The sequence below is a fragment of the Caretta caretta genome, chromosome 8, assembly GCF_965140235.1.
Source record: "Caretta caretta isolate rCarCar2 chromosome 8, rCarCar1.hap1, whole genome shotgun sequence".
Lineage (NCBI taxonomy): Eukaryota > Metazoa > Chordata > Testudines > Cheloniidae > Caretta > Caretta caretta.
The window spans coordinates 16,688,965-16,715,586 of record NC_134213.1 but is presented as its reverse complement, the minus strand read 5'-3'; the positions used below and the strand labels follow the sequence as shown (position 1 = coordinate 16,715,586).

General features: G+C 42.8%; 1 protein-coding gene across 4 annotated transcripts in view; it reads right to left on the bottom strand.

Moving 5' to 3' along the window:
* Window positions 1–26,622, bottom strand: part of ARHGAP26 (Rho GTPase activating protein 26) — a 317,111-nt gene that overhangs the window by 120,160 nt on the left and 170,329 nt on the right. For all 4 annotated transcript variants that reach the window (XM_048859791.2, XM_048859790.2, XM_048859787.2 and 1 more), the window contains 3 exons: window positions 17,858–17,945; window positions 15,042–15,100; window positions 8,786–8,891 (listed from right to left, as the gene is read on the bottom strand). In XM_048859791.2, coding sequence (XP_048715748.2) covers window positions 8,786–8,891; window positions 15,042–15,100; window positions 17,858–17,945 — 253 coding nt within the window. The remainder of the gene's footprint in view (window positions 1–8,785; window positions 8,892–15,041; window positions 15,101–17,857; window positions 17,946–26,622) is intronic.

Below are 26,622 nucleotides of genomic sequence, written 5' to 3'. Positions count from 1 at the left end.
GAGTATTTTTTTAAAAGCAAATCCTCCAACAGTTTTCTCCACAGTGAGCCCTTAACCTGGATAGCCCTAAAAATACCACAGACTGAAGTGCTACTTGCTAATTCAACACACTGGATGTAAAAAGTTGGAACAGAGTTCCATAGGCAGGAAGAGAGATGTGGAAAGGAAAAGTTATAACAATAAAACTTACAAAAGTTACACTTCAAGCTCAAAAGCATGTCTCTTTCACCAACAGAAAAATAAAAAAATATTACCTCACTCCACCTAGTCTCTTACATATTTAAAGGTATCTTTTAGTTAGAAGATGGATTCTCTCTCTCTCTCTCACTCACAGAGTGTGTGCACATGCACATTAAGAGTTCGAAAAGTGACTAGTAATTCTGGGTGCCACACTTTTTGGGTGCCAACTTAAGACCTCTGAAAGAGGCCTGATTTTCCAGAACCCTGAGCACTCACCCTTTGCAAATGAAGCCCCCTTAAGGTATCACACTGCACTGAAAATCACTATTTACTTTTGAAAGCCCTTGCCTGCATTTGTATTTTATATATGCACACATGCGCACACATACACATAAGGTGTATACTTTCTATATGCAGTTTTGTAACTAAACCAGACCACATCAAGTGTTTAGTTCTGCAATTGTTTTTGGCTAGCTACCATGCGTTCCATTGTTAATTGCTCTCTGGATTCATTCTGGTATATTATCTCCTTGAATCAAGAGAATGAAGCCACTAATAACATTATATTACTAGCTTGGGGAAGAACAACAAAACTGAAAGTTGACATTAGCCCTCATAACTACTCTGGTGCAGGGCTACCCAAAGGAAAAGCCCTGGCGGGCACAAAGGTTGGTGTGGCAACTTTCACCAAGTGCTTATAATCTCATTCCAAGGGCAGGTGTGCCTGCACGTGCTCAGTGATCATCATGCAAATCGGACACAAATTTAATTGTTTTGAACTTTTACATGAAACTTCTCACACAAAAATACTGAACATTAAAGCTTGCTCAGTGTGGGAACCCCAGTGTGTTCCAAGAAATCAGAGATCTACTGTCAATAATCAATAGGCACCTGTTTTAAAGGGCCTATACATTCAGCTGAGTCTGAAACAACACAGCAATACAGAAATTGCCAGACTGGGTCAGTCCCATGGTCCATCCAATCTAGTATCTTATCTCCAACAGTGGCAAGCACTAGATGCTTCAGAGGAAGGTGCAAAAAACCCTGCAGTAGGCAGACTTGGGATAATCTGCCCTCAAAGAGACTTTCTTCCTAAATCCTAGTAGTTAAAGATTTGCTTAAACTCTGAAGCATAAGCTTCTATATGCCTTCAAAACATTTTTAAAGTATTTACTATAAAAATGCTGACTATTGTTATCCATGTAAAACTCCAAGCCCTTTTTTAATCTTGCTAACTACTTGCCCTTCAATGTTATACTGTGGTAATGAGGTCCACAGTCCAATTATGCACTGTGAGAAAAATTATTTCTTATTTTTAAATTCTTCACCTTTCAATTTCATTGCATTATCTCTTGTTCTTATATTAGGAGACAGGGCAAAAAGAAGCTCCTGATATGCCTGCTGACTACCATTTATATCAGCCAGGATGGGCACAGAACTAAACAACACTGAAGCAGTCTAATGAGCTTTTATTAACCTATGTTTGAACTACGATTACTTCTAATGGGGCGACTCTCTTCTTATTCCACAGTAGGAGTAAGCACCGAGGAGATCATAAACTGAGATTTCTCCTAGGAGTTAATCATGAACTTGAGCAGGTCCAGATCTCAGTCCAGGGCTGTAATGGGTCTCAGTCCAAAGGATTAGTACATGAATATCTGGCAAAATTAAAATTTCCCACTGAAGTGGGAAAGAGACAACAGCAAAAGAAGGAGGAACTCTGTTTAATTTTTCCATGCAAAGTCCAGAGAGTTTGGTTTGCTAGTTTCTTTTGTCCACTTTTGGGGACATTTGGGGAGAGAACGTATGAGAGAGAGAAGCAACCGAAAGGCCCCAGAGACAAGTGGAAATTTCCAGACTGTCCTAGACAAGAATAAAAGGAGTACTTGTGGCACCTTAGAGTGCCAATAACCAATTTATTTGAGCATAAACTTTCGTGAGCTACAGTTCACTTCATCGGATGCATCCGATGAAGTGAGCTGTAGCTCACGAAAGCTTATGCTCAAATAAATTGATTAGTCTCTAAGGTGCCATAAGTACTCCTTTTCTTTTTGCGAATACAGACTAACATGGCTGTTACTCTAAAACTAGACAAGAATGGCTTTCTGGAAGCAGTGCATAAACTCAACAAATGAACAGTTACCAATCAGCAGCACAAACAGCAGCCAGGAGGATGAAATCAGAGCCAGCCAGGTCAAGAAGAAGCCGCCTGATTGCTTGCTGCACCTTTAGGGGAAAAAGCCTCCGAAGTAAAAACCCCTGCAACAGCTCATCTTCCTGAACGGGTGCCTCAGTGAGAGGATTTATTGATCTAGTCACTTGCTGAAAGTGTAGACTTAAGTGCCATACTCAATACCAAGGGGGAACATGGCCTCTACCAGGATATTTCGGTCTGCCCAAAAGCAGGCCTGCAGCATTGTTCATTTCCCCTAAGTGCAAAAAGTATATATGCTACCCAGTCAAAGATACGACTTATGCAAAACAAACAATACAGCAATGCTATATTATATTTGAGCACATGGCCCTGACGGACTTTCTTGCCAATGACCCTTTAGTAAGAAAATGATTTAAAACCTTGATAAAAGTGTTTGGAATTAGTTTTATTCTACTTCCAGTTCATATCCCATCCTCCTATCTTCTTTCATTCTAGCACAGCCCCACACTTACAGGTTAGCGAGCCATAATGTAAAAAGATCTCTGTGTAACCTCCACTCTTGGCTGACATCAGAGAGTTGCTGCCTTGCAGAACCAACAGAAACCAAGGCTGAGAACAATCTGTACTACAGGTAGTGATCACTACTGTGTTGGTTAGAACATGAAAGCCAAAAATACACTACTGTAGCAAAAGCACAGGGAGCAAGTCTCCATTGGTCAGGTTGCAGCTGTGAATGATTAAAGAGAATTAATTCTACTAAATATACGTACATACACTTTAGACACGATACATTTAGTTGTTTCGAGCTTTCATAAGTAAAGGAAATAGATGCACAGCCCAGAGAAAATGGCAAGTATGTTGCCTCAGACTGACAGGAGATGTTTGCTGACAGAAAGACAAACAGCAATGGGTGATATGAGTCTCAAGGGGAAACACCATCAAAATCGCCTCAGGAGCCTTGGATGAAAAAGGTGCTATAGAACTACAAAGTATTTATTAATGAGCATGGTTCTCGCAGCTACAGCAACAAAAAATTCTCAGACATAAAAATAAATCAATGAGACTAAAAATTCTAATTCCTGAAATGTAAATGGATCAAAATCTTCCCGTTCTGTATCCCCAAAGCATCTACTCCTTATTTAAACACTGGGCGGGGGCGGAGGAGGGTGAGGGGGGGGAAGAAGGGGGGAAGGAGTGAAATCTGGTTCCAGAGATTGAGACGTAGTGTAATCAGCACAGTTTCTTGGACATCTGGCAACAAAGGGCTTGACTACACTCTGCTTTGCACTGGTTTAACTAAACTGGTAGAAGAAAAAACTGTTTGATTAAATCAGTGTGATCCTCTAGTGTTTATGCATTTATACTGATATCCAAGTGTTCAAACTAGGCCAAAAATCTCAGTGTAGACCAACCCTAAGGATAGGTGTTAGGGCCCAAGAGGGATTTAAGTGACAAAAAGGCTTAAAAATATACGAGAAAAAGCGAGTTGCTAGATGGCATTTGGTTTATGACCGGTTACCAGAGTGGAGGATAGCAGATTAACTGCTGCCTCTCTTCCCCCCCAGAAAGAAGAAAAATCCCAGAAGTTTTTTTCTACAAGGAGCTTTAACTCCATTTGATTTTATATGAAATGTTTTTAAACTCGTTCTGCTGTTTTGCCAAAAAAAAAAAAAAAAAGTTGTAAAATTTTTTCACAGATTTCAAAAAATTTTAATATAATTGCTTGTTTGTGTTTCTATGCATAACAGTCTTTGGCCCTTCCAAGTGGACAACTGTAACAGTATCAAAATTACAACCTTGTGTCAGATACCAAAATGGAAAAGCTACAGGGGGGAAAGATCAATTTTATTTTATCCTGACCCCACCTCAACCTCCTCAACACACACTCACGCCACTCACGAGACATTCCCGGGCTCTGTCTTGAACTAACAGGGCTCAGCCCTGGCACAATTCTAACACTGCAGTGACCTATTTTGTAACAGACATTTCCATACAACTGAAAGAAAAATGACTTTCCAGCCAAACTGCCGTGAAGAAACAAATGTCAAATGCCAGCACTAAAGTACTACACCATTTTTATTAGGAAAAATTAGTCACAATGTATCCACCAAACTCTAAACAGAGTGCAGGGATGGCGGAATCCTCCTGAAATATGCAATACTCTATTTAATTGAACGCTTTTTAAATTTCATTTTCTGCACCTGCTCTTCGCCTAGCATAATTCCTCCATAAACCCTGGAACCCTCTGAGGAAAGTGTTTGAGATGTAACAGATGGATTAAACAATAGAGAATCCTATAACTCAAACAGTAACAAGGTGTTCACAAGACCGTTTTTGGTTTTTAACCTTTTACTTATTAAAACGCTTTGGACTTCAGTTAAGCTTCTTTGCTCAGCTTTCACACCACCTTTGAAACAGAAACCCCAGGCACTTTGACAGGTCATCTGTGTCACTGTAATGACTATAGATGCCTCTGCTGAAATGCTAGGTGGTAAATTCCTGCTGACATAGACCAGAACAGCTGCAAACTTTGGGACAGTTCAAGTCAGCATGGGTTATCCCTGCCTCTTACAGAGATACTCCTAAGTAAATCACAACAAACATCACTATCCTCCTATAGAAACAGTAAATCAAAGCTAGATTCATCACAAAAACAGTGAGTGTGTGTCTGTGAAGGAAAAATACAGGTTTAAACTATTAATGGACCAAAGATTAACCTGATAGTATGTTCCAAGAAAACTGGGTCTGAAAGGCGAAAGGCAAGAGGGAAGAGGAAACAGTGTTTGGTTACTGTTGAAACAGTCCTAATTTAGGCTGCACATGTGCATTTTAAATGATTAGAATATAAAACTGCCTGGAAAAACAAACAAAAATATATGCAACAACATGAATAAAGTAAAACGTACTAACCTAGCAGCTGAAATCTACCTAATTTTTTGTTTCTAGCCTTCTCATTCTCCCTTTCTCCTGTCTATGGTTTGCTCTCTTCTGTGCATTCCCCCACACCCACCCTTCCATCGCCTGCATCTTTCTTTTTCCACTTTCTTTTAAGTGGTCATATAGCCCAAAAGCAAAACCCACCTTCGCCCAGGGTTTGAAGAGTCTGTTTCTGTCCCTGTGTGTATGTACAAAGCAGGTGGGGACTGAAAACAGTATTCTACTCTCAAGTACCACTTACCACACCCAGCTTCCCGCATTTAAGAGTCCAGCTCTAGGAGAACCACTCCTCTAGCTAAGGTCAGTGTTTTAGCATTTCCTAGGTAATGAGCTTCTTCACACGTACTAAGAGTTTAGAGATGCTTATGAGAAACTGATCTTTAATTTTTTAATTAATAATTGCCATGTCAAATGTATCAACTGTATTAGCAATTTTATTAATAGTAGAACCCTGCTAGTCCACATTAATTGCTAAGAGTTATTAGCTAGAAAACAAACACTATGCATCATATATAATATAGCTCAAGAGGAGCCCTGTTCATTTATTTGACCAATGCAGTTTACACATATTTATAGACCTTTGTAATGCTCTAGCAAAAGATACTATTTAGTGTGTTTTGTGAAAGTAGCAAGTCTCAGTAACGTGAAGCCTCATTGCCACACTCTACTATTAAATCTTTGCTGAGAAATTGGGAGAGACACTGGTCCTCTGTGTGTGCAAATCACGCAGTGTATGCATTAGCAAAGTGCATTCACAATCCAGGGGATGATTTCTTCTACCCACTGGAAGGTGATTTTTTTTTTTTTTTTAAAGAATCCTGTCTGCTCTGTATCTCCTAGCCCTAAAACACTGCCATCTTTCCCTTTCCATAAATCATCCTCAACATCCACACTTCCCCTTCTCCTCTTCCCACGGCTCCCACACACACAATATCTGCCCCAACTATCCTCTGCAGATACTAAGTGAAGGATAAAGCTTAAAATCAATTGCACACCCATTTATCCCACCGAAGGTTGCCACTGGCACTACTTATCTCCCTTGTCAACAGCCTCAGCAGTGAGGTCACAGACTGAACAGGCTGAAGGGACTGAACTATCCTCCTCTATCCCTAGAGATGGTGCTTCCAGGCCAGAGGGAAAGCGTCTTTTAGTACAGCAACATGAGCTTCACTAGACAAAGGGGCCACACATAGCAATGTGGGAGAAGAAATACTTTCATATGGGAGAAAAAAAGAAAAGGAGGACTTGTGGCACCTTAGAGACTAACACATTTATTTGAGCATAAGCTTTCGTGAGCTACAGCTCACTTCATCGGGTGCATTCAGTGAGCTGTAGCTCATGAAAGCTTATGCTCAAATAAATGTGTTAGTCTCTAAGGTGCCACAAGTCCTCCTCTTCTTTTTGCGGATACAGACTAACACGGCTGCTACTCTGAAACCTTTCATATGTGAGGATGACAGAAGGACTGTAATGAGTGCTGGCTATTTGACGAGAGCCTATAACCTGATTGCAAACTAGACACGATTACATTATGCTCGAATAAAGACTGGGAGTGGATGTGTCATTACACAAAGTAAAATTATGTCCCAATGTTTATTCCCCTCCCCATTCCCCCCAACTGTTCCTGACACGTTCTTGTCAACTGCTGGAAATGGCCCACCTTGATTATCACTACAAAAGGATTTTTTTCTCTCCTGCTGGTAATAGCTCACCTTACCTGATCATTCTCGTTACAGTGTGTATGGTAACACCCATTGTTTCATGTTTCAAGCTTATGCTCAAATAAATTGGTTAGTCTCTAAGGTGCCACAAGTACTCCTTTTCTTTTTGCAGATACAGACTAACATGGCTGCTACTCTGAAACCTATAACCTGATTGTGTCTCAGGAATTACTGACAGGGTGACCCCAACCACAATGGATACCTTCTTATTTATAAGCAAAACAATACAGCTATTTATTAATATTAGCAAGCACATGCAGGCAATGCTCTCTAGAATTCAGTGAATGTCTTTGCGGGCCCTTTTAGCTCAATATTCCAATTCCAAAAAACAAAAACAAAAAAGAAGCAAAGCAGCCTTTAGTTATAGTGACTTTCTGCCTTTCCCTGGGAGGAGCTAGGTAATGGGAAAAACTGCTAACGGCGTTTTACCCTGAAAAATAAAGTCTGCCCCACACATATTATTTGTTTGTTTGTTTTTAAATCTCTTCTCCCTCTTAACAAAGCTCTCCTAAAACAGCACAAAGCCCACTATGCTCTCCTGGCTCCTTCCCTCCCCCCTCTGAATACCACAGTGACTAAATACGAGTTCTCCTTTAAATAAAACAACAACCACTAAAAAAATAATGCAAAGCACTGAAGCAGTCATGAGACTCCTTGTGCATATTTGGCTGGTGGAAGTAGCTGGAACTCCCTGTCCGTTGGCTTAGGCCTGTAAGCATCTGAGGTTTTGAAACTACGATCTAAACCAGCTTTTCTGCTTTTTAAACAGCCTTGCTCTGGTTCCACAGAACCGGCACAAAGGTCGTAAGAAAGCATCTGGTGTCTTTTTTTTTTTTTTGGTAAGCACATTTCAAGTGTTTTTTATTTAAATAGATAGCTTTATGCTTTCCCAAATTTTTATTTACAGCCTGCTTAACTAGGGTGACCAGATGTCCTGTTTTTATAGGGACAGTCCTGTTTTGGGAGACTTTTTCTTATACAGACGCCTATTACCCCGCACCCCCTGTCCCGTTTTTTCCACAGTTGCTATCTGGTCACCCTACGCTTAACTCATTCCAATGTTTCCTCAAGTTCTTGCTAACCTTTCCTGTATACATGGTGAAGGAATGGCCAGGTATGATCTCCTATCCCTGAAGCTGGCATGTGACCTGCTCAGTCACTCCGGGTGGTGTTTTCACTTCTTTAAACAATAACCAATGAGCTCTATGGCAATTATGAGGGAAGATTACCGGCCACCCCATCACTGAAATCAAAACTTTACCAAACCTTCTGCCCCAAAACGTTTCACGGTGACCGAAGCACTGGCAGTGTGATGAATCAGGCTGCATAGGGACAATATATATGATGTGGAGAGGTAGTCCTCCATACCACTGTGATGACTCTGATCTCTTTATAATTTTGATTTGCTTTCAACCCGCATCACACTGGCCTCTCCATCGCAACCCCTCTACAACCGTCACCTATTAACATGCCATTGGAAGCAATGGCACATTTCCATCAGCACAGCACGTGCATTCTATCTAAAACAACAACACAGCAATGAAGTGGTTAATGTAGGACTGAAGCACCACAAATGCTGAGTGGTCATATACAGCCATCAGAAAGCTAGGATTTCTTGCCTACTGCATCTCCTCCATGTCCTTCTTTGTATTAATGCTTCTTTCACACACAGGTTTTCAGTTACCGTGATGCAGTCAGATCTGACTCAAGACCCCACACAGACGCAAGAAATTTTTCCTAGGACTATTAACTTGTAGAGAATAAAGGAAGTATCTCAAAGCCATACACTTACTTTGCCAAGTGGTTCGTGAGCATCTGCAGCATCTGTCTGTTTTTTTCTGGGAGCCGATGAACAAGGCTGTGGATCTCGGAGATTCTGGACTCCTGATTCTCCAGCTCTACATTGGGTAACAAGGAGATTATTCCATCGGCTACCTGCTTTTTTTTTTTTTTTTAAACAGAATAAACCACCCAGATCAGGACAGAGATTCAATCAGAGATGTAGGTGTCTTGAATACATCTGGGCGGGAAATGGTTCACCCATCCCGTGAAGATTTTCAAGATTTCAGAGATCGGAATGGACAATAGTCGAGCTACCAAGTCAGTCTCTGTCTCTCAATCCCTCCTGTTGGACCTTTTCCATTTTAGATAAATAATTAAATATTTGTTGCACCAGACAGACTTGGCACTCAACTGAGATGCAGGCGACTCAGGTTTAAGTCTATCTTGCGGGGAATATTTAATTATTTATACTAAGCGGAACAGCTCCCACAGGAGAGACTGAAATTGGCAAAGGAAAGACTTGAACCTGGATCTTCCACATTGTAATCACCAGGCTACTGGCTACTCGGGGGGGTGGGGGGGGTGGGAGAAGAAGGGGTGTCTGTCTTTGAAGTTTTGGTTATGACAATTGACATTTTCCCAAAAAAACAGTTGTTGAAAAATTCCTGACCAACTCTAGCATGAACCCCTGGTTTTGCATCATCTCTCTATTCAGCTGCACTGTGGGTCCTCAAAATTCTAAGGTTTCTTTTTACCCATGTAGTCCCCCATGATGAAAAAAAGTTTCTAAAAAAAAGGGACACACAAACCAAAAGGGTGAACTAATGGACCGAGGATGGAGGTTGACAAAATGCCAAGCAAAGCCAAGGCACTTACAACCAGAGACCAGGCTGATTGTAATTCAAGTGGCTACCATTTGGCTTGTTTCAACAGAGAAAGCAGCTGAATGTGCTTGTATAATACATGTTCAATCTCCATAAGGTTATCTTTAGCCCGATAGCTAGAAAGGTTTTGACAACTGGTCATCCTTATTTCATTCACAAAAGTGGAAATATCTCAATATTTGCATTTCATTTATAGCATGAGGCCTTTGGTGAGAAAGTCATTGGAAGTCATCTTGTAAAAAGCCATTCTTTGGATATTTCACCCTCCCTTTCCCTTCCAGGAAGGGCAGGTTCAAATGGAGTCATTTCAGCACATTAATATACCACATGAAAGACTAGCAACATCAGCAGCTGCTACGTACCTATTACTTGTTTTGAGATTCAAGGATGCTAAACTCTTTACAAACAATTAACTGACCCTCACAATGGCCCTGTGAGTTTAGAAGGCAACAGAAATAAATCTGAAACATAGAGAATTTGAGTGATTTGCCCAAGGTCAGTGACAGAGTTGAAATAAGGGAACCGGAGTCCTGATTCCTGGTCCCAAACACTAACCATTCAATATCTAAGAACAGCACTGAACACCTTCATATCTAATAAGGTCTGCAATTACCATAATTACCCACCCAACAGAGCCCCTGCCTCATACAGTGCACAAAATGGACAGTGCTCACTTAATGAGCAGCTATTCAATATTTTGATTTCTCCTCACTGTTCAATGTGTGGCCCTAGGCCTTGTTTACTGAGCACTATTCCCGCTCTGTACTGAAGACAGAATTGCTTATTTCTTCATAAAAAGAAAAGAAGTACTTGTGGCACCTTAGACACTAACAAATTTATTTGAGCGTAAGCTTTCGTGAGCTACAGCTCACTTCATCAGATGCATTCAGTGGAAAATACAATGGGGAGATTTATATACACAGAGGACATGAAACAATGGGTGTTATCAATCACACTGTAAGGAGAGTGATCACAGAAGATGAGCTAATACCAGCAGGAGAGCCGGGGGGGGGGGGGGGGGGGGAGAAAACCTTTTGTAGTGATAATCAAGGTGGGCCATTTCCAGCAGTTGACAAGAACGTCTGAGGAACTGGGGGGGGGGATAAAGATGGGGAAATAGTTTTACTTTGTGTAGGACACCATCATAGGGCCAAATCACATCAGCCACACTATCAGAGGCTCGTTCACCTGCACATCTACCAATGTGATATATGCCATCATGTGCCAGCAATGCCCCGCTGCCACGTACATTGGTCAAACTGGACAGTCTCTACATAAAAGAATAAATGGACACAAATCAGATGTCAAGAATTATAACATTCATAAGCCAGTCGGAGAACACTTCAATCTCTCTGGTCACTCGATTACAGACCTAAAAGTCGCAATATTACAACAAAAAAACTTCAAAAACAGACTCCAACGAGAGACTGCTGAATTGGAATTAATTTGCAAACTGGATACAATTAACTTAGGCTTGAATAGAGACTGGGAGTGGATGGGTCATTACACAAAGTAAAACTATTTCCCCATGTTTATTGCCCCCCCCCCCCCCCGTTCCTCAGACATTCTTGTCAACTGCTGGAAATGGCCCACCTTGATTATCACTGCAAAAGGTTTTCTTCCCCCCCGGCTCTCCTGCTGGTATTAGCTCATCTTAAGTGATCACTCTCCTTATAGTGTGTATGATAACACCCATTGTTTCATGTCCTCTGTATATATAAATCTCCCCACTGTATTTTCCACTGAATGCATCCGATGAAGTGAGCTGTAGCTCACGAAAGCTTATGCTCAAATAAATGTGTTAGTCTCTAAGGTGCCACAAGTCCTCCTTTTCTTTTTGCGAATCCAGATTAACACGGCTGCTACTCTGAAACCTGTTATTTCTTCCTAGACTTTTCTCTTCCTAGACTCATCACTTCATTTCTGAGTGCTTTGCAAATATTAGTGAATTTATTTTCACAACACTCCTGTGAGGAGGTGAGGGGGTGGAGCATGTATAGAACAGATGAATCTTTGGGGAGTTTAGAGGCTAAAATCTAAGAAGTCTCCACCAAGCATGTACGTGCTACAATTTTTGAAAGGCTTACAACTTGGCCAAATTTGGGCAGATTTTCATGGGGACAGCAAAAGCTAGCCACTGACATCCCTTACCAAATTTCAAGTCCTCCTCAAAAGTATGGTGGCACTAGAGCTTTGGAAAGAAAAGGTAACAAGAACTTTTTAAAATGGGTAAAAAAAACCCCTTATTCTTCCCTTGCCTCATTCTCAGAAACGAGGCACCCAATTTAGCTGAAATTTTCCCAAAAAAATCAGCCCGAGGTACACACTTCATGGAAAATTTATGCTCAAACAGTTAAGTGTGACAAAATTATAGGCAACTGAAAACAGAGTCTAAAAATGGGAAGTGACAGGCAATCTCAGTAGGTGGTTGTACCAACCCTTCCTATAACTGTAGTAGGAATTTGGAATGCATCTGTGTTCTATAACGAGACTTCAATGGCTAACATCCACTTGTCACTATCGCTGCTGAAATGAGTGGGGGATTCATTTCATGGGGCTGTATCTTCACTGCAGTTAGAACCAAACTGCTACATAACAGCTGATCAGAACTATGAACCTCAATGGTAAAACAGAAGGACAGTTGAAAAGCAGTGCAAGAAAGGATGATAAAGACGGACTTCTGAAGACAGCACAGATTGAATTAGACTAATGGAGAAGCACTGCCTAATAAGTGCTACTGTCACCTGTAAGTCTGAACTGCACGCACATTTCGTACTGATAGCTACTTTGATTAGGGTGCGTGATGTTTTTAACTGAAGTAGTTATTGTGCTACAACCCCTAGGGGGAGCACAGTTGTACTGATACAAAGGTGCTGTGTGGGAATAAGCTGTACTAGCATAAGCATTTTTATACTGGTATAGCTGCATCCGCAGTAGGAGAATTGTACCGCTTTAATTACACCAATGATACCAATATAATTAAAGTGGTACAACTTACGTTCATAAGGTCCTAGACATCAGTGTTATAAATAAGGTTAAGATTTTGTCATGGGGGTATTTTAGTAAAAGTCACGGACAGATCACGGGCAGTAAACAAAAATTCACAGAATCCCGCAACCTGTCCCGTGACTTTTACTAAAAATGCCCCGGGGGGCAGAAAGGGGAGGAAAGACTAACAGTTGGAACCCTCTGGAGGCTGACCACTGGCCTCTGCTCCAGTTTTGCCACTCCTCCTGTGATGTTGACCCAGCTTGGCTGCTGCTCCTGTGGCAGGAGATGACCGCTGGTCCCAGGGGCTACTCTGGCCCTGACCGCTGCTCCTGCTCCAGCCCCGGGGGCTGACCCGGTCCCAGGCTTTTGCTCCGGCGGCTGACCTCCAGCTCCAGCCGCTGCTCCTACAATGGCAGATGCTGACTGCTGCTTCAGTCCTGACTGCTGCCCCTGCTCCAGTGGCCCCTGCTCTGGCCCTGGGGGCTGATCTGGTGGCCCGGGGCCACTCCTCTGGCCTCACCACTGCTCCTGGGCTGAGGCTGACAGCTGCTCCAGCCCTGCCATTGATTAGGTTTGTTTTCGCTGAAGCTGAAGAAGTCACAGAGGTCTGTTTAAGTCATGGAGTCCGTGACCTCCATGATAGAGTTAGATCTTTAGTTGTGGTCAGGAATGGTGTCCCTAGCCTCTGTTTGCCAAAAGCTGGGAATGAGCAACAGGGAATGGATCACTTGATAATTATCTATTCTGTTCATTCCCTCTGGAACACCTGGCAGTGGCCACTGTCGGAAGACAGGATACTGGGCTAGATGAACCCTTGGTCTGACCCAGTAGGGCCATTCTTATGTTTAAGTAATAGCCAACATAGATTTGTCAAGAACAAATAATGCAAAATAAACCTAATTTTCTTCTTTGACAGAGTAACTGGCATACTGGATAGGGGGGAGGTTGTTGACATGATAGATCTTGATTTTAGTAAGGCTTTTGACACATGACATTCTCATAATCAAACTTGGGAAATGAAGTCTAGATTAAATTACTATACGATGGGTGCAAAACTTGTTGGAAGACCATACTTAAAGAGTATCAATGGTTTGCTGTCAAACGGGTGGGAGTTGGCAGGGTATATGTAAGGGGACCTGCCAGGCTTTGTCCTGGGTCTGGTACTATTCAATATTTCCATTGATGACTTGGATAGTTTGGAGCAGAGAGCATGTTTATAAAATTTGCAGATGACACCAAGCTGGGAGAAGTTTCTAGCGCTTTGGAGGACAGGCTTAGAATTCAAAATGACCTTCACAAATTGGAGAATTTGTTGGAAATCAACAAAAAGAATTTCAATAAATGCAGTGCAAAGTACTGCACTTAAGGAGAAGAAAAGCCAATGCACAAGAACAAAAGTCAATGCACAAGAAACAATGATATAGCTGGCTAGGTCTGCTGAAAAGGATCTGGGGGTTAGAGCGGGTCACAGATTGAATATGAATCAACAACGTGATGCTGTTGCTAAAAAAGAAGATATAATTCTGGGGTGCATTAACAGGAATGTCTCATATTTAAGATGTGGGAGGTAACTGTCCTGCTCTACTCGGCACTGGCGAGGCCTCAGCTGGAGAACTGTGTCCAGTTCTGGGAGCCACACTAGGAAAGATACAGACAAATTGGAAAGAGCACAGCGGCTGGCCAAAAAAAACCTGATAGAAGGTTTTGAAAACCAGACTTGTGAGGAAAGGTTAAAACTGAGAGGGAGCCTGATAACCATTTTTAAATATGTTACGGTCTGTAATAAAGAGGTTGGTGATCAACTGTTCTCTGTGTCTACTGAAGGTAGGACACGAAGTAATTGGCGTAATCTGCAGGAAAGCAGATTTAGGTTAGATATTGGGAACATCTTTCCCAACTATCAGAATAGTTGAGCATTGGAACAGGCTTCCAAGGGAGGTTGTGGAGTTTTTAAAAACAGGTTAGACAAACACCTGTCAGGGCTGGTCTAGTTTTATTTGGCTCTGCCTCAGCCTAGGGAGCTGGACTAGATGATCTTGAGGTCCCTTCCACCCATACATAGCTATGCTTTCACGACATCAGGACTGAAAAATACAACTAATTAGAACTCCAATAACCCACCTGTGGTACCAATATGTTTTTCTCCCACTTCCCACCCAACAGCATCTAGACTCTGTTTTTGTGTGTGTGATTTTTTTGGTTTTTAAACAGTACACCCAACAACATGCCCCTTGCATCTCAATTCTGATTTTGTTTTACAGCATTAACCAAAGTCTATCTGGCATCAGGAGTTCAGTGGAAGAGTACCGGCATTGGGGTTAAATTCCTTTGCAAGCAACTGAATGTTTCCCTTTAGAAGGCTGTGACAAGCACACATGCACAAAAACTTACTTGCTGCTTTGATGAAGCTTCTTTGAAACTGGTACATCATGAGTGGTCCAGGGAGCATTCTGGAATAGGAATAGCAATACATACACATTTGAGCAATAAAATAATCACTGAAATGCAGCTTGGAGTCTGCTGTTCCCATAAACCCATTCTTAAATCATAAAGGGCACCACTAAGCAATACCAACTTTCCTAACTAGTTTCCTCTCATCAGGAAAAACATAAAATACAGAGGGGGCTTTGTTTTAGTCTTCCTTTCCGCTCTTTAACTGAATCAACTACCTCTGCAGAATTACCAAGATATATAAAAGAAATAACACAGGCCAAACCTCCCTATATTCTCGAAACCTTGTATTATATATATAACAAAATACTACAGCAACTTGATGTTAAAATATGTCACAGAAAACAGCACTACAATTCTAATGATCATCATCTCCAATCCAACCATTTCTGTGCATGGAAAACTTAACATGTATTTTGAAGGAAAGCTTGTGTGAACTTTGGTGTTGATGAAAGCGAGAGACCAAGAGCAGTGGCAAAGGCTATGCCTGGCACATTGTAGTACTGTGCTAATTCTCTCCGTACAGATTTTAAAATGGATCGCAATCCTGTCCTGCAGCTTCCCTGATATTTTAGTCATAGGGCTCCTCTCAGATTTGCCTATACACTTCAGTCCTGACCTGTGAAATGACCTACTATTCCAGTCCTGCGTCTCATATTCTCACCTTATTCCTGTGCTAACAGTTTAGAAACTCTTGGGAGCAAAGATTGCCATTCATGACAAGTTACGTGCGGGCTTTGTGATCTTCCAGGCTGAGATCAACCAACCTAACTACATTTGTCACCCACGTTGGACTTTGTTTCAATCTCTTATGCTTTAAAAATACAGACACGGCAGGTAGAAGCATGTTCTGCATAACAGAATACGTATTGCTACTTGCAAACTAATGAATATCCCTCTTTTTGGATTAGGAACCACCACTGCAGTCTGTGGCGGCTCATCCCATCTCTAAGGGTATGTCTACACTACCCATGTTACAGCACAGCCGCACCATGACAGGGGCAGTGTCGACACACTATCACTGGGGGAGAGCTCTCCTGGAGATTAAAAAAAAAAAAAAACACACCCCGAACAAGCGGTGGGAGTGCGGCTCCCGGCGATAAAGCGCTGTCTAATAATGATAATAGCTTTTCAGCGCTAAAACTTTTGTCGCTCGGGGGGTGTTTTTTCACAACCCTGAATGACAAAAGTTTTAGCGCTCAAAGTGGCAGTGTAGACACAGCCTAATATTACCTGTCAATGCATAATGCAATGCAATAAAAATGAAGGTTAGGATGAGAAGGGGGCCATAATTAGAAGTTTGTAGTTTATTAATTACTGACAAATTCTTGCATATCTTTATTACTAAATAAATACCAGGAAGAAATTAATCTCAAGGAGGCACCAAAGGAAATAGTGTGATGTTGGCTCTAACATTCCTCTCCACAGTATCAGTTTTCTCTGGACTAGTGCTTCAGTAAATGATGTTACATGTCATACTTATACAATAATAGAAGATAACCCAGCTGTAACAAGGGCATCAGTTTTCATATGGTTGGACTGTACCCACATGTACAGTTCTATGCCTAGATATCAAAGAAAGCCTTATGAATTTTCATGGTCCTTTTGGAAATATAAACTAACTCTGAACTTTCTGCCACTAAACCATCAGGACAACAGATTTGCTAGACAGCAGCATACTGGAATGCATTGGGTCTTCGCTTACAGGGAAAAGCCTGAATCAAGAGACAAACTTAACAGTGAGGTACATAAGAAGAAGTGTTTATAAGTTATGGCTGTATCACATGAGTAGGGCTCTACCAAATTCGTGGCCACGAAAAACTCATCACGGTCTGTGAAATCTGGTCTTTTGTGTGCTTTTACCCTATACTATACAGATTTCACAGGGGAGACCAGTGTTTCTCAAATTGGGTGGGGGGAGGTCACAAGGTTATGTTAGGGCAGGTCATGGTATTACCACCCTTACTTCTGCACTGCCTATAGAGCTGGGCGGCCGGAGAACGGTGGCTGTTGGCTGGGCGCCCAGCTCTGAAGGCAGCACCCTGCCAGCAGCAGGGCAGAAGTAAGGGTGGCAATACCATTCCATGCCACCTTTACGTCTCTGCTGCTGCCTTCAGAGCTGGGCGGCCAGAGAGAGTAGTTGCTGCTGACTGAGGGCCCGCCTCTGCAGGCAGCAGCGCAGAAGCAAAAGGTGTCGATACCGTACCATGCCATCCTTACTTCTGCACTGCTGCTGGCACTGGTTCTGCCTTCAGAGCTGGGCTCCCGGCCAGCAGCCGCTGCTCTCCAGCTGCCCAGCTCTGAAGGCAACGCCACCGCCGCCAGCAGCTGCAGCGCAGAAGTAAGGGTAGCAGTACCACAAACCCACCTACAATAACCTTGTGACACCCCCCCCCACACACACACAACTCCTTTTTGGGTCAGGACCCCTACAGTTACAACACCATGAAATTACAGATTTAAATAGCTGATACCATGAAATTTATGATTTTTTAAATCCTATGACCGTGAAATTGACCAAAATAGACTCTCCACATTAGCATCTGTACAGTACTCAGTAAATTCCAGAAGTCCTGCCCAAGAATGCATGGGGTTCAGTGGAAAAGCCAAGGTGGATTCTTTAAGAACAGTCTCTTCCTTAGTTATTTTAAACTCGTTCTCTTGACTAGAAGCTCGGGTAGTGGGCGAGGAGATCCCCAGGACATTACAGAACACACTTGTGGAGACATAGAACACAGGAGGCATTTCTCCCCTACCTCAAGTAAGTTTTCAGTGCACTGGTGATAGTCTTTATCTCCCACTCAGCACAGATGTCCGTTTCTGTTTCAGAAGCTGTTTTGGGATCTAGAGAAGAAAGGCAACAAAAGAATGAGTGGCTCAAAGAGAACACATTAAACAACACAGTCACCTCCAAAGCTGCTACTGTGGGGTTACTCTGAAAGAAGATCCCACTGCTCAGTTTCTCAATAGTCTCTCCAAATAACCAACACCAGCAAATACTTTGAGCCTTGAGAGCTGTTCCTGCTTACATGGATATGGATGAAGATGGTGACCACAGGCTGGACACTAGGACTCACTTGCATGTGTTCAAAAGCAAAAAGAAGAGGAGCTCATCACTCATGGCTGATGGGACCAATAGTTTTGTTTCAAGCGTGACAATAAAAAAGGGTTTCAAGACACTGCTGTGCTTAGGTACTGCAGCGACGGAAGCAGAACAGTATCAGACAGACTAGACACACGCCGTTTAATTTAGACTTTGGGGCACAACTGCAGTATAAATAAATACATCAAAATAATAGAAGGACAATGGCAGCAAGGCATGCCTAAATGACTGGCAAGTGACTTGGGCACACAGCAGTACAAATAAGTGGTGGGGAACAGACAGTGACTGCTAGTAACCAGGGCCAGCTGTATCATACAATTAAAGCAGGCAAGTGCCCAGAGCAACAAAATAACAGGGGCAATAGGACATTCAGTAAGTGTGTGCATGAGACACTGCTGGCTGGAAAAGGCAGACATTTGCTTGCTTGCCCAGGGCAGAACCACCACTAGACCTAGCCCTGCTGGCAACTGAGGAAATTACACATGCACTTTACCCGCTTTGTTCTGCAGCTGGAGTAAAAGGAGGAAACAAAGTTGGCGCACACAGCACTATATAGCAGGACACTGGCACAACAGCGTGTCAGCAAATTATCCACTGCGTCACTTGACCTGGTAGACCCTAGGTTGCCACTCCAGAAACCTGCTGCCAGATGAGTGCTTTTGCCAGCCTGACATTTGCTGCTAGAAGGTGGAGGGAGAACTCAGGCCATAAAGTTCCCATTGGCTTGCAAAAGCAGGAGCATCTGCAGGGACCCTGCTGGCAGAGTTCTACAGCAAGGAAGCTTATACACCGTCAGCTTTCTCTAAGGCATACGGGTGATGGGGAAAGCAGCGTATTCTTGTTTAATCTATTTGTATCACAGTGAGGGGAGAAATACCAAACCCTATTTTTAAATGTTGTAGAGCAATGAGTCTGGGAAGGCGGCACAGGCTGGGCGGGTTATTGGCTTAGAAAAATCATATTTTGGTTTGTTTTTTCACCTCTAGCCTCTTGATGTCATTCTATTCGTTTTCTACATCCTCTTCTCAGCAGACTGTTCCTTGGCATCCTTAAAGATTTTTTTAAATGTCTGATTCATCCCTCCCCATCCCCAGAGTCACATGCAGAGATTTACAGAAACTTCTGAACTTCCACAACATGAGCAAGCCCTGGAGAGATGTCAAATATTACTGCAAATCTCTTCATTCTAGGGGCAATCCGGCTCAAACAGCAAGACAACAAAAGACAGAGCCTGGCTGTAAGTGAGCAGAAATTGGCAAGTTTTACATGTGCAAGCCATTGCATGAACCACATCTAGTAAACCAGCTATTTAGCCTTCGCCAGGCCTCCAACCAAACAAACCTTATGTAACATTACAGAGGAAAAAAAGACTCAAACAACAGTCAGGCTAGAAGGCTTTTTATAGCAATAGTAGGCAAGTTTCTCAGAGCTTAAGCACTTCCATTTTAATGTACTTCATTTCCAGGCCAGCCCTGTCCAGAGACTCCCAAGCAATCTTTGTTTTCAAAAAGGGCTGCCAATTTCTGCACCTCCCTGTAGATCTCTCTGGTATGCTGGGAGTTTGACTCTTCTGATCCTCAGAACCTACCTGGGAACAAATTAAACTCTTCTGGCAGTCTCTGAGTGCTGTGTGTTCATATTCATATCAGCAGTTTCCTTTCCCACACTGACCCTTGCCCTCCACATGTGCATGCATGCCTCTGCACTGTGCAGCTTTATCTCTGCCGTTCACCTTCTAATTCCCGAGGTTGCAGCCACCATCTTTGCCCAAGAAGGGTTGGTTTGGACACAGGAGCTCGTCCAGGCAGTCACTGGGCTCAACACTTAGCAGCCCAGAAAGTGAGACGCCTAAGCTAGGAGTGGCAGCCAATGTCTCCTGCTTGACAGTGCAAAGCACTAACCACCAGCCCTGCCCAAGGGCTGTTTTTAACTTTATGAGTCCCAAATCCACACATTCCTTCACATGCCACCATGAAAGCACAGGAAGAGAGATGGTCCATTGCACCAGTTGGAGAGGGGAAGAAAACCGCTGCGCAAACTGTGGCCAGATCAGAGTGAACCAGCAGCTCACCTTTTATGTCAAAGTGCTCATTTTCCCAAGGCTTCTCCAGCTACGCCGTGGTGAGTGGCTACTCTCCAGCCCTTTCCTCTGGCCAAAGAGACATACAAAAAAATCTTCCTCCGGCTGGCATGGATACACACAGAGGGAACCCATTGAGGCTGTGGATGGCTGCCTTCCTCCAGCCCACAAAGACCAACTGTCCACTATTACCACCCTGCCAAAGGAATGCTCCTTCCCCACTGGCTCCTCCTAGGGCCGGTTGCAAAAAGCACTAACAGAGCCTGCTTCGTGGTTCTGCTACAGTCCAGCCAGGCCTCCAGTTAAGCATTCCCCCAATAAAAGGGAGCAAAACTTTAATTAGCAGTGAAATTGATGGTGTAGAGCCCAGTCATGCAAGATCCTGCTGAGTGCCCTCAACTCCTTATTCCATGGCTAGAGACGCTCAAGACCTCACCAGATCAGGCCCTGAACATGAAGGGAACATTTGGCAATGCTGTTATCCTTCCGGGTCCTCAGCATTCTGACTGCCTCTGTTTCCACTGGCCCAACAACCTGCTCAGCCCACTTGTGGAGACTGCCAGGTTTGGCTCCCCTACCCCAGCAGGGCCCAGGAGGACTGTGGAAGCAGCTTGGCGCACACAGAGAGAGGACAGGTAAATGAACAGCTGTAAATGGCTCTTCCGCACCCTCTGCTGGATGATTTCAGGAAAGGCTCTCCCAGGCTCCGTGAGGTGGCCCAGTCATCCCCAACCCAAGACAGGCTGTTACACTTGGCATCGTGAGGCTCATATAAAAGGCCATCAGTGGAGATCCTCTTGGCTCCTCAGCAGTGTAAAAACACAGGGAGAAATTCTGTGCTGCACCTTGTAGAGGCACAATATAAACTTTGCAATTGGGTGGAAGGAGCTGGGGGGCTGAGGAGGTAAGTGGCTTAAAGTCATTTTGCACCCTCCTAATCCTGGGCTGTTTCAGGAGCTGAAATGGCCCCCAAAAGAACTTAGGCACTCAACCCAATCTACTGAGAACCTCTGTAGTACACAGCGCCTTCCCCACCCCCATCATCTGCAGACCCTGGCATACCCCCTACACTGGCATGTATGGGACATTCATTGTGCTGCCTTCACAATGTCTCTGCCAGGGGAATTCTCTGGCTGGCTCTAGGGCTTTTATGGCCTGAGAGCACAACAGCATATGGGGGCCAAAATGGGTTTTAAGCTCAATATGGTGCACCTATCTGGAGTGAAGGAGCCTGTTCATTTATTCTGTTTTTATTTTTAAACACCGCTTACTCCTCTCCTTCCCCTCATCTCTTCGGTGGGCCTCCCCTCCCTTTGTGTATTTCTTTTTTAAATTCCCTTTAAGAAAGAAAGAAATGAACAAACAAACAAACAAACAAACAAACAAACCACATGCAGCTGTTCTGCACGGAGTGAATATGAGGCTTTGGCCAGCAAGATGTTTTCTTCCAAAACCCAAGATCTGAAACAACTGCAAAGGAAGTTGTGCTTTTAGAAACCTGGAGTCATGCTGCCTGTTCTCTGATCGCTGTAAGCCTCCAACTAGATCAGGGAGCGAGGGCTTTTTTTGAAGTCATTGTTTGTAGTTAGACAATATTTAAGGCAGTATTTAATCAGTTTCTGTGGAAGCTCTGGTAAAACATCCTAATGCCATTACAGTAAAATAATGATTTGAAAAGGCAGGAACCAGTTTTTTCTTCCTGCAGACTTCTAGCATTTTGTACCCCAGTGCTACAGGGCTAAAGGATTGCTGAAACCAGTTACCATCAGGTGGCTGTTCAGTGACCTATGTGAAGTGAGTGGGCATTTTCAGTCCAGTTCCTAGCAGACAACTGTCCATGTTCCAAAGATCGTCATGACAACTGTCACTGACCATTAAAACCAAATTACACTAAAAACTACCATCACATTTGCATTAATTGGCACCACTGGTGGTAACCCAGGTAAACGCTCAGGTATGGAATCTGCATAACAAGTGAAGATCCTGGCTCCTCCACGTAAGGATCGTAAGGATCGAAAAGCATTGTCTGGTCACCGTTTGAGAGAGAGAAAGCCATGAATAAGTTCCTCTTGCAGGCACAATTACATGCTTCTCATTGCTTTTGTGCTTGTTTGCTTTCCGTTTCTGAGTTCGTTTACTGTCTAATTTAATTCTCAATCTCTTTAACTATTGGTAGGTGAATTTGACTATATTAATTTCCTATATTAAATGAAGAGTGATAAATAAAACCCTAGGCCTTGATTACAAGCTCGGGACACTGACTGAAAATAACCCAGATATGAATGAGAATAGAAAGTGAGCCAGATCAGACAATGGGAGTCTTTCCATTGATCTCACTGAAAACTGGAGCGGGTCCTTCTGATGCAATTGAAAAAGTGCTTGACTGCCGGCCTGCAGGAAACATAGAATTCCGAAGCATATGAGGATGACTAAAGCCAAATAGAACGCTGCTGGGTGCAGCTGATTACCCTCGATCATTCCCTGGATTCAACTTACTTTTTCTGCACTCATTTATAATATGTTCCTGAATTTTAAAACAATAGGTAAAAACTGTGCAATTTTGAAAACAATTAAAAGTTTGTACTGAATAAGAGTTCGGATTTCCTTAAAGGCAATGGATTTATTTTAAAGAAAAACACATCAAAAGGGGTAGTGAAAAAGATCAACATTCAAAAAAAATTCTGTATTAATGACAAAAATCATGTGTGTGTCACACAGACACCACACAAACTAACACAATCCTTCCTAATCAGTTTCAGTGCAACTTGCCATCTGACTTGCATTTTAAAAGGAGACCATTTTTATTGGTTAAAAATAACTTGATATGGTCAAAATGAGCAGAAGTTAAAGGCTTTTTTAATAACAGTGCCAACACAGCAACTCAGAGAAGACTCAACAAGATGTATGTTTAGACAAACACAGCAAAGATGAATGTGAACAATAATGGGAGGTAGAAGCATGAACATTTCTTCTTCTATGATGGAAGATGGAGATGGAAGAAGTCAACTTGTCCGCTCCCACCACCATACCACCAGTGCAAGATCCTTTCCCATGCATAGTTACTAGGGTTTTGTCCTGCCTCATCATAAACGTCCCACAACATGGAGCTTCCACTGCGTCTGAGCTGTTATGAATAAGCTTAACCAACAGACAGAGATTGATATTTTGATTTAAAAGGATCATGTGGTGATCGTCTGAAGAAAAACAAGGCAGCCCCAAACACAACAGATTCCAAGATCAGCAAAAGTCAGGATGTGGGGTTTTGTTTTGTTTTTTTTTTTGTTTTTGTGTGGGGTTTTTTTTGTAGACAATAGCTCTGGTGACTGAGAGGAACTGTGGGCATCATCTCCAATCATGAGCCTGCCCACCCAGGCATACTACCAACTATACAGCTCCCATGGCACAGTGAATCAAATTAGCTGGGGTCACAAACTTTCAGCTTGATGTTAAGTTAAATGACTAAGAATGATTAAACACTGGAAAAAACAAGCACTCTGATGGAAATACAGCGAGATGCTTACATACAATGGCACAGCGGCTCCCCAGGGTCTGATTCTTCCAGATGGTGTCTGAAATGCCGATTAGCCTATCCAATAACATCTTTCCCAGAAGTACTGTAGCCAGTGTTGCAGAATGTCTTTAGTAAATTTCTGGGAGACGTTAAGGGAGAGGGGAACAGTACTAGCCACCGCTGCTGTTATTTCAATTCCTCACCACTTTCGCTGTGATAAATAGAGCTGCCTGGGATACAATCATGTTACCAGGTATTAATTCTAATAGCCACTTGGGTGACATTAAGATGGTTTCAAAAACAGCCATAAACACATTTCATCATAAAGGCCAATGGCTATAGGAAATCTCACTCACCGCTGACTACACTGGCAAGGATCAGTAGGATCACTCAATATGTTATACTGCACCATGTATCTTAATAAGGAGCCTTTAAAGAACAGATTTGCATGCTAGTTCTATTACTATACTGTGTTTGTGCTCATGTCTTAACAGTACAACACTTCAAAAACAGCTGTGCTTGATAAATAAGTAATACTTTGGAGATTTTTAATGGCAGGGGCTGAAGAAAGATAAACACTTTACAAATGTTGATGAATTAAGCCTCAAAAGAACCCTGATAGAGAGGTATTCACCATTTCACCAGTAGGGAAACTGAGGAGCAAGTCATTTGCCTTTGATACACAAGTCCCACAGCAAGAGCATGGCAGGTACTGTATTTGAGTCTAAAGCAGCTACTGCCAATGCAAAGTGCTATCTGCAAATACCTCCAAGCTGAGGACAGAGCAGCATAGCACCTTCTGTAGAAAAGTCACACCGAAGGCCTCCACAGCGTGTGCCATTTACACCAATCACAGCTCTCTGAAACCTGATCCACTTGCCATTTAATCTGTATGTGAATCACTAATGCTGACCACATTCATTTCTAAATATAAGGGAAACCTGAAGTTGTAAGCAAAATCTGGCTCCTTAGGTCATGAGGTTTTGATCTAAATAGTCAACATTTGAACAGGATGTTGCTTTTACATTAAACGCATTAAGTCCAAAAAGACCGGGGGGGGGGGGGAGGGGAGAGGAGCAGAGCTCAGTTTGGCAGTGCCTTTACAGAGAGCTTGTGTCAGCCTGGAGGCTGGAACTCAGCAAAGATACTCCCCTTGGGTTCTGTTGTTAATATGAGGAGGTCAAGACATGCCCTTTTCCAGCCAGACAATAACAATATTGAAGATCAACAGGGATTAAAACAAATTGCAACCTACTTGGGTGACACCCCTAATCTTCTAGCCTGCCAGCAAGCTTAGGGCTCATTGCTATGCTTCAGACATCAGCAGCTAATGAAGACATGGCAGGCAAGACACAAACACTGACTATATCACCACATTGTGAGGCATGAAGCCAAAGACGGAGTGTCTTCAGCTACTAAGGAGATGATGTTTTTGGATGGTGGCCAAAGGATTGATTCCTCTCAGCACTAAAGAACCCACAAAGGACCAAATCCAGCTATCTGTTACAGCCAGGGAACCTTATACTGAAACAGATATATTTGAGAGAGCGGAACCGAGGCCATGATTTGGCCCACTGTGTGGAGCCAGTAATTCCAAATGCTTTGATAGTTCTTAATACATGCATTCTGGTTAAAAAAACTAAACAAAAAACCAGAGGTCCTGGCATATCAGATCAGATTGTGCGGTAGGTGCACCCAAAGTAGAAGCTTATGTTTGCCAGTGGCCAGTACCTAATGCTTTTTTGAGACAGGCTGGCAAACATATGACCCATGAGATCGATCCAACCCAGATGATATAGTTACGGGGCCCATACGGAGAATCTGTGATAAACATTCGTTAAAACAATAGCCTTTATGGCTGCAGAGATAAACTTCCAAATGTGAACAGAGTGTGACTGATGCAGTGGTGTCTGCCTTAGTCTGCAGAGAGCCTGGAACAATGACGTGCAAGTGTGACCGCCTCTGTCCCCGTTAACCTCATTGGACTATCAACTTTAAAGCGCGATTACGAAATTTCAGTGTCAACATTAAACAAGTTAATCACTGATCACTTTAGTACACAGGGTTGGAAATTGGAGTTGCTGCAAGGAGGAAATGCAGAGGGGAAAAAACAGAGGAGGATCAAAGATTGAGAAGGGGGAGAGAAATCAAGAGAGGACAATAGAGTGGACAGAGCGGCAGTCCAAAGGGTAGAAAGCATAGTAGTCCCAAGGGGAGCAGATTTTCCAGCAAGTGATGAATGTGACACTAAGGCACTGAACAAATAACTAAAATATTCAGTTACAGACATATCCTGTAGAAACGTGCAGTTTCCACGGTAAACATCTGATGAAGTGAGCTGTAGCTCACGAAAGCTCATGCTCAAATAAATTGGTTAGTCTCTAAGGTGCCACAAGTACTCCTTTTCTTTAGACATATCCTAATTCATATTGGCCTACCAGGCACTAAACAGCATGAGATGGGGTTGGAATGCTACCACGTTAACTGACTGTTTACAACTTTTCTTAAGTGTTTTTTTTCATGCATGTCTAGGGTGCTTGGAGCTCTGGATGGGTATTTTTCCCTATGGAGTTATTAGAGCTAAAGCAATAAATGAAATTCTAAATGCAGCTGAAACAGGGCTGAAAATCACATGCTTCAACTTACAGCAGGTTACCTCTTTGGAAATCCATGTGGAAACGTCCTCCTGTCATGGCTTCATTTCAGATTCCAGAGCGGGAAAAAAAGCACAGAACTGCTCTCTTGTGTGAGCAGCTGTATCTGTTCTAAGTTCTGATGCACTTTTGCATTGATATATCAACCTGCCCATGCAACGCTTTGGCTCCTG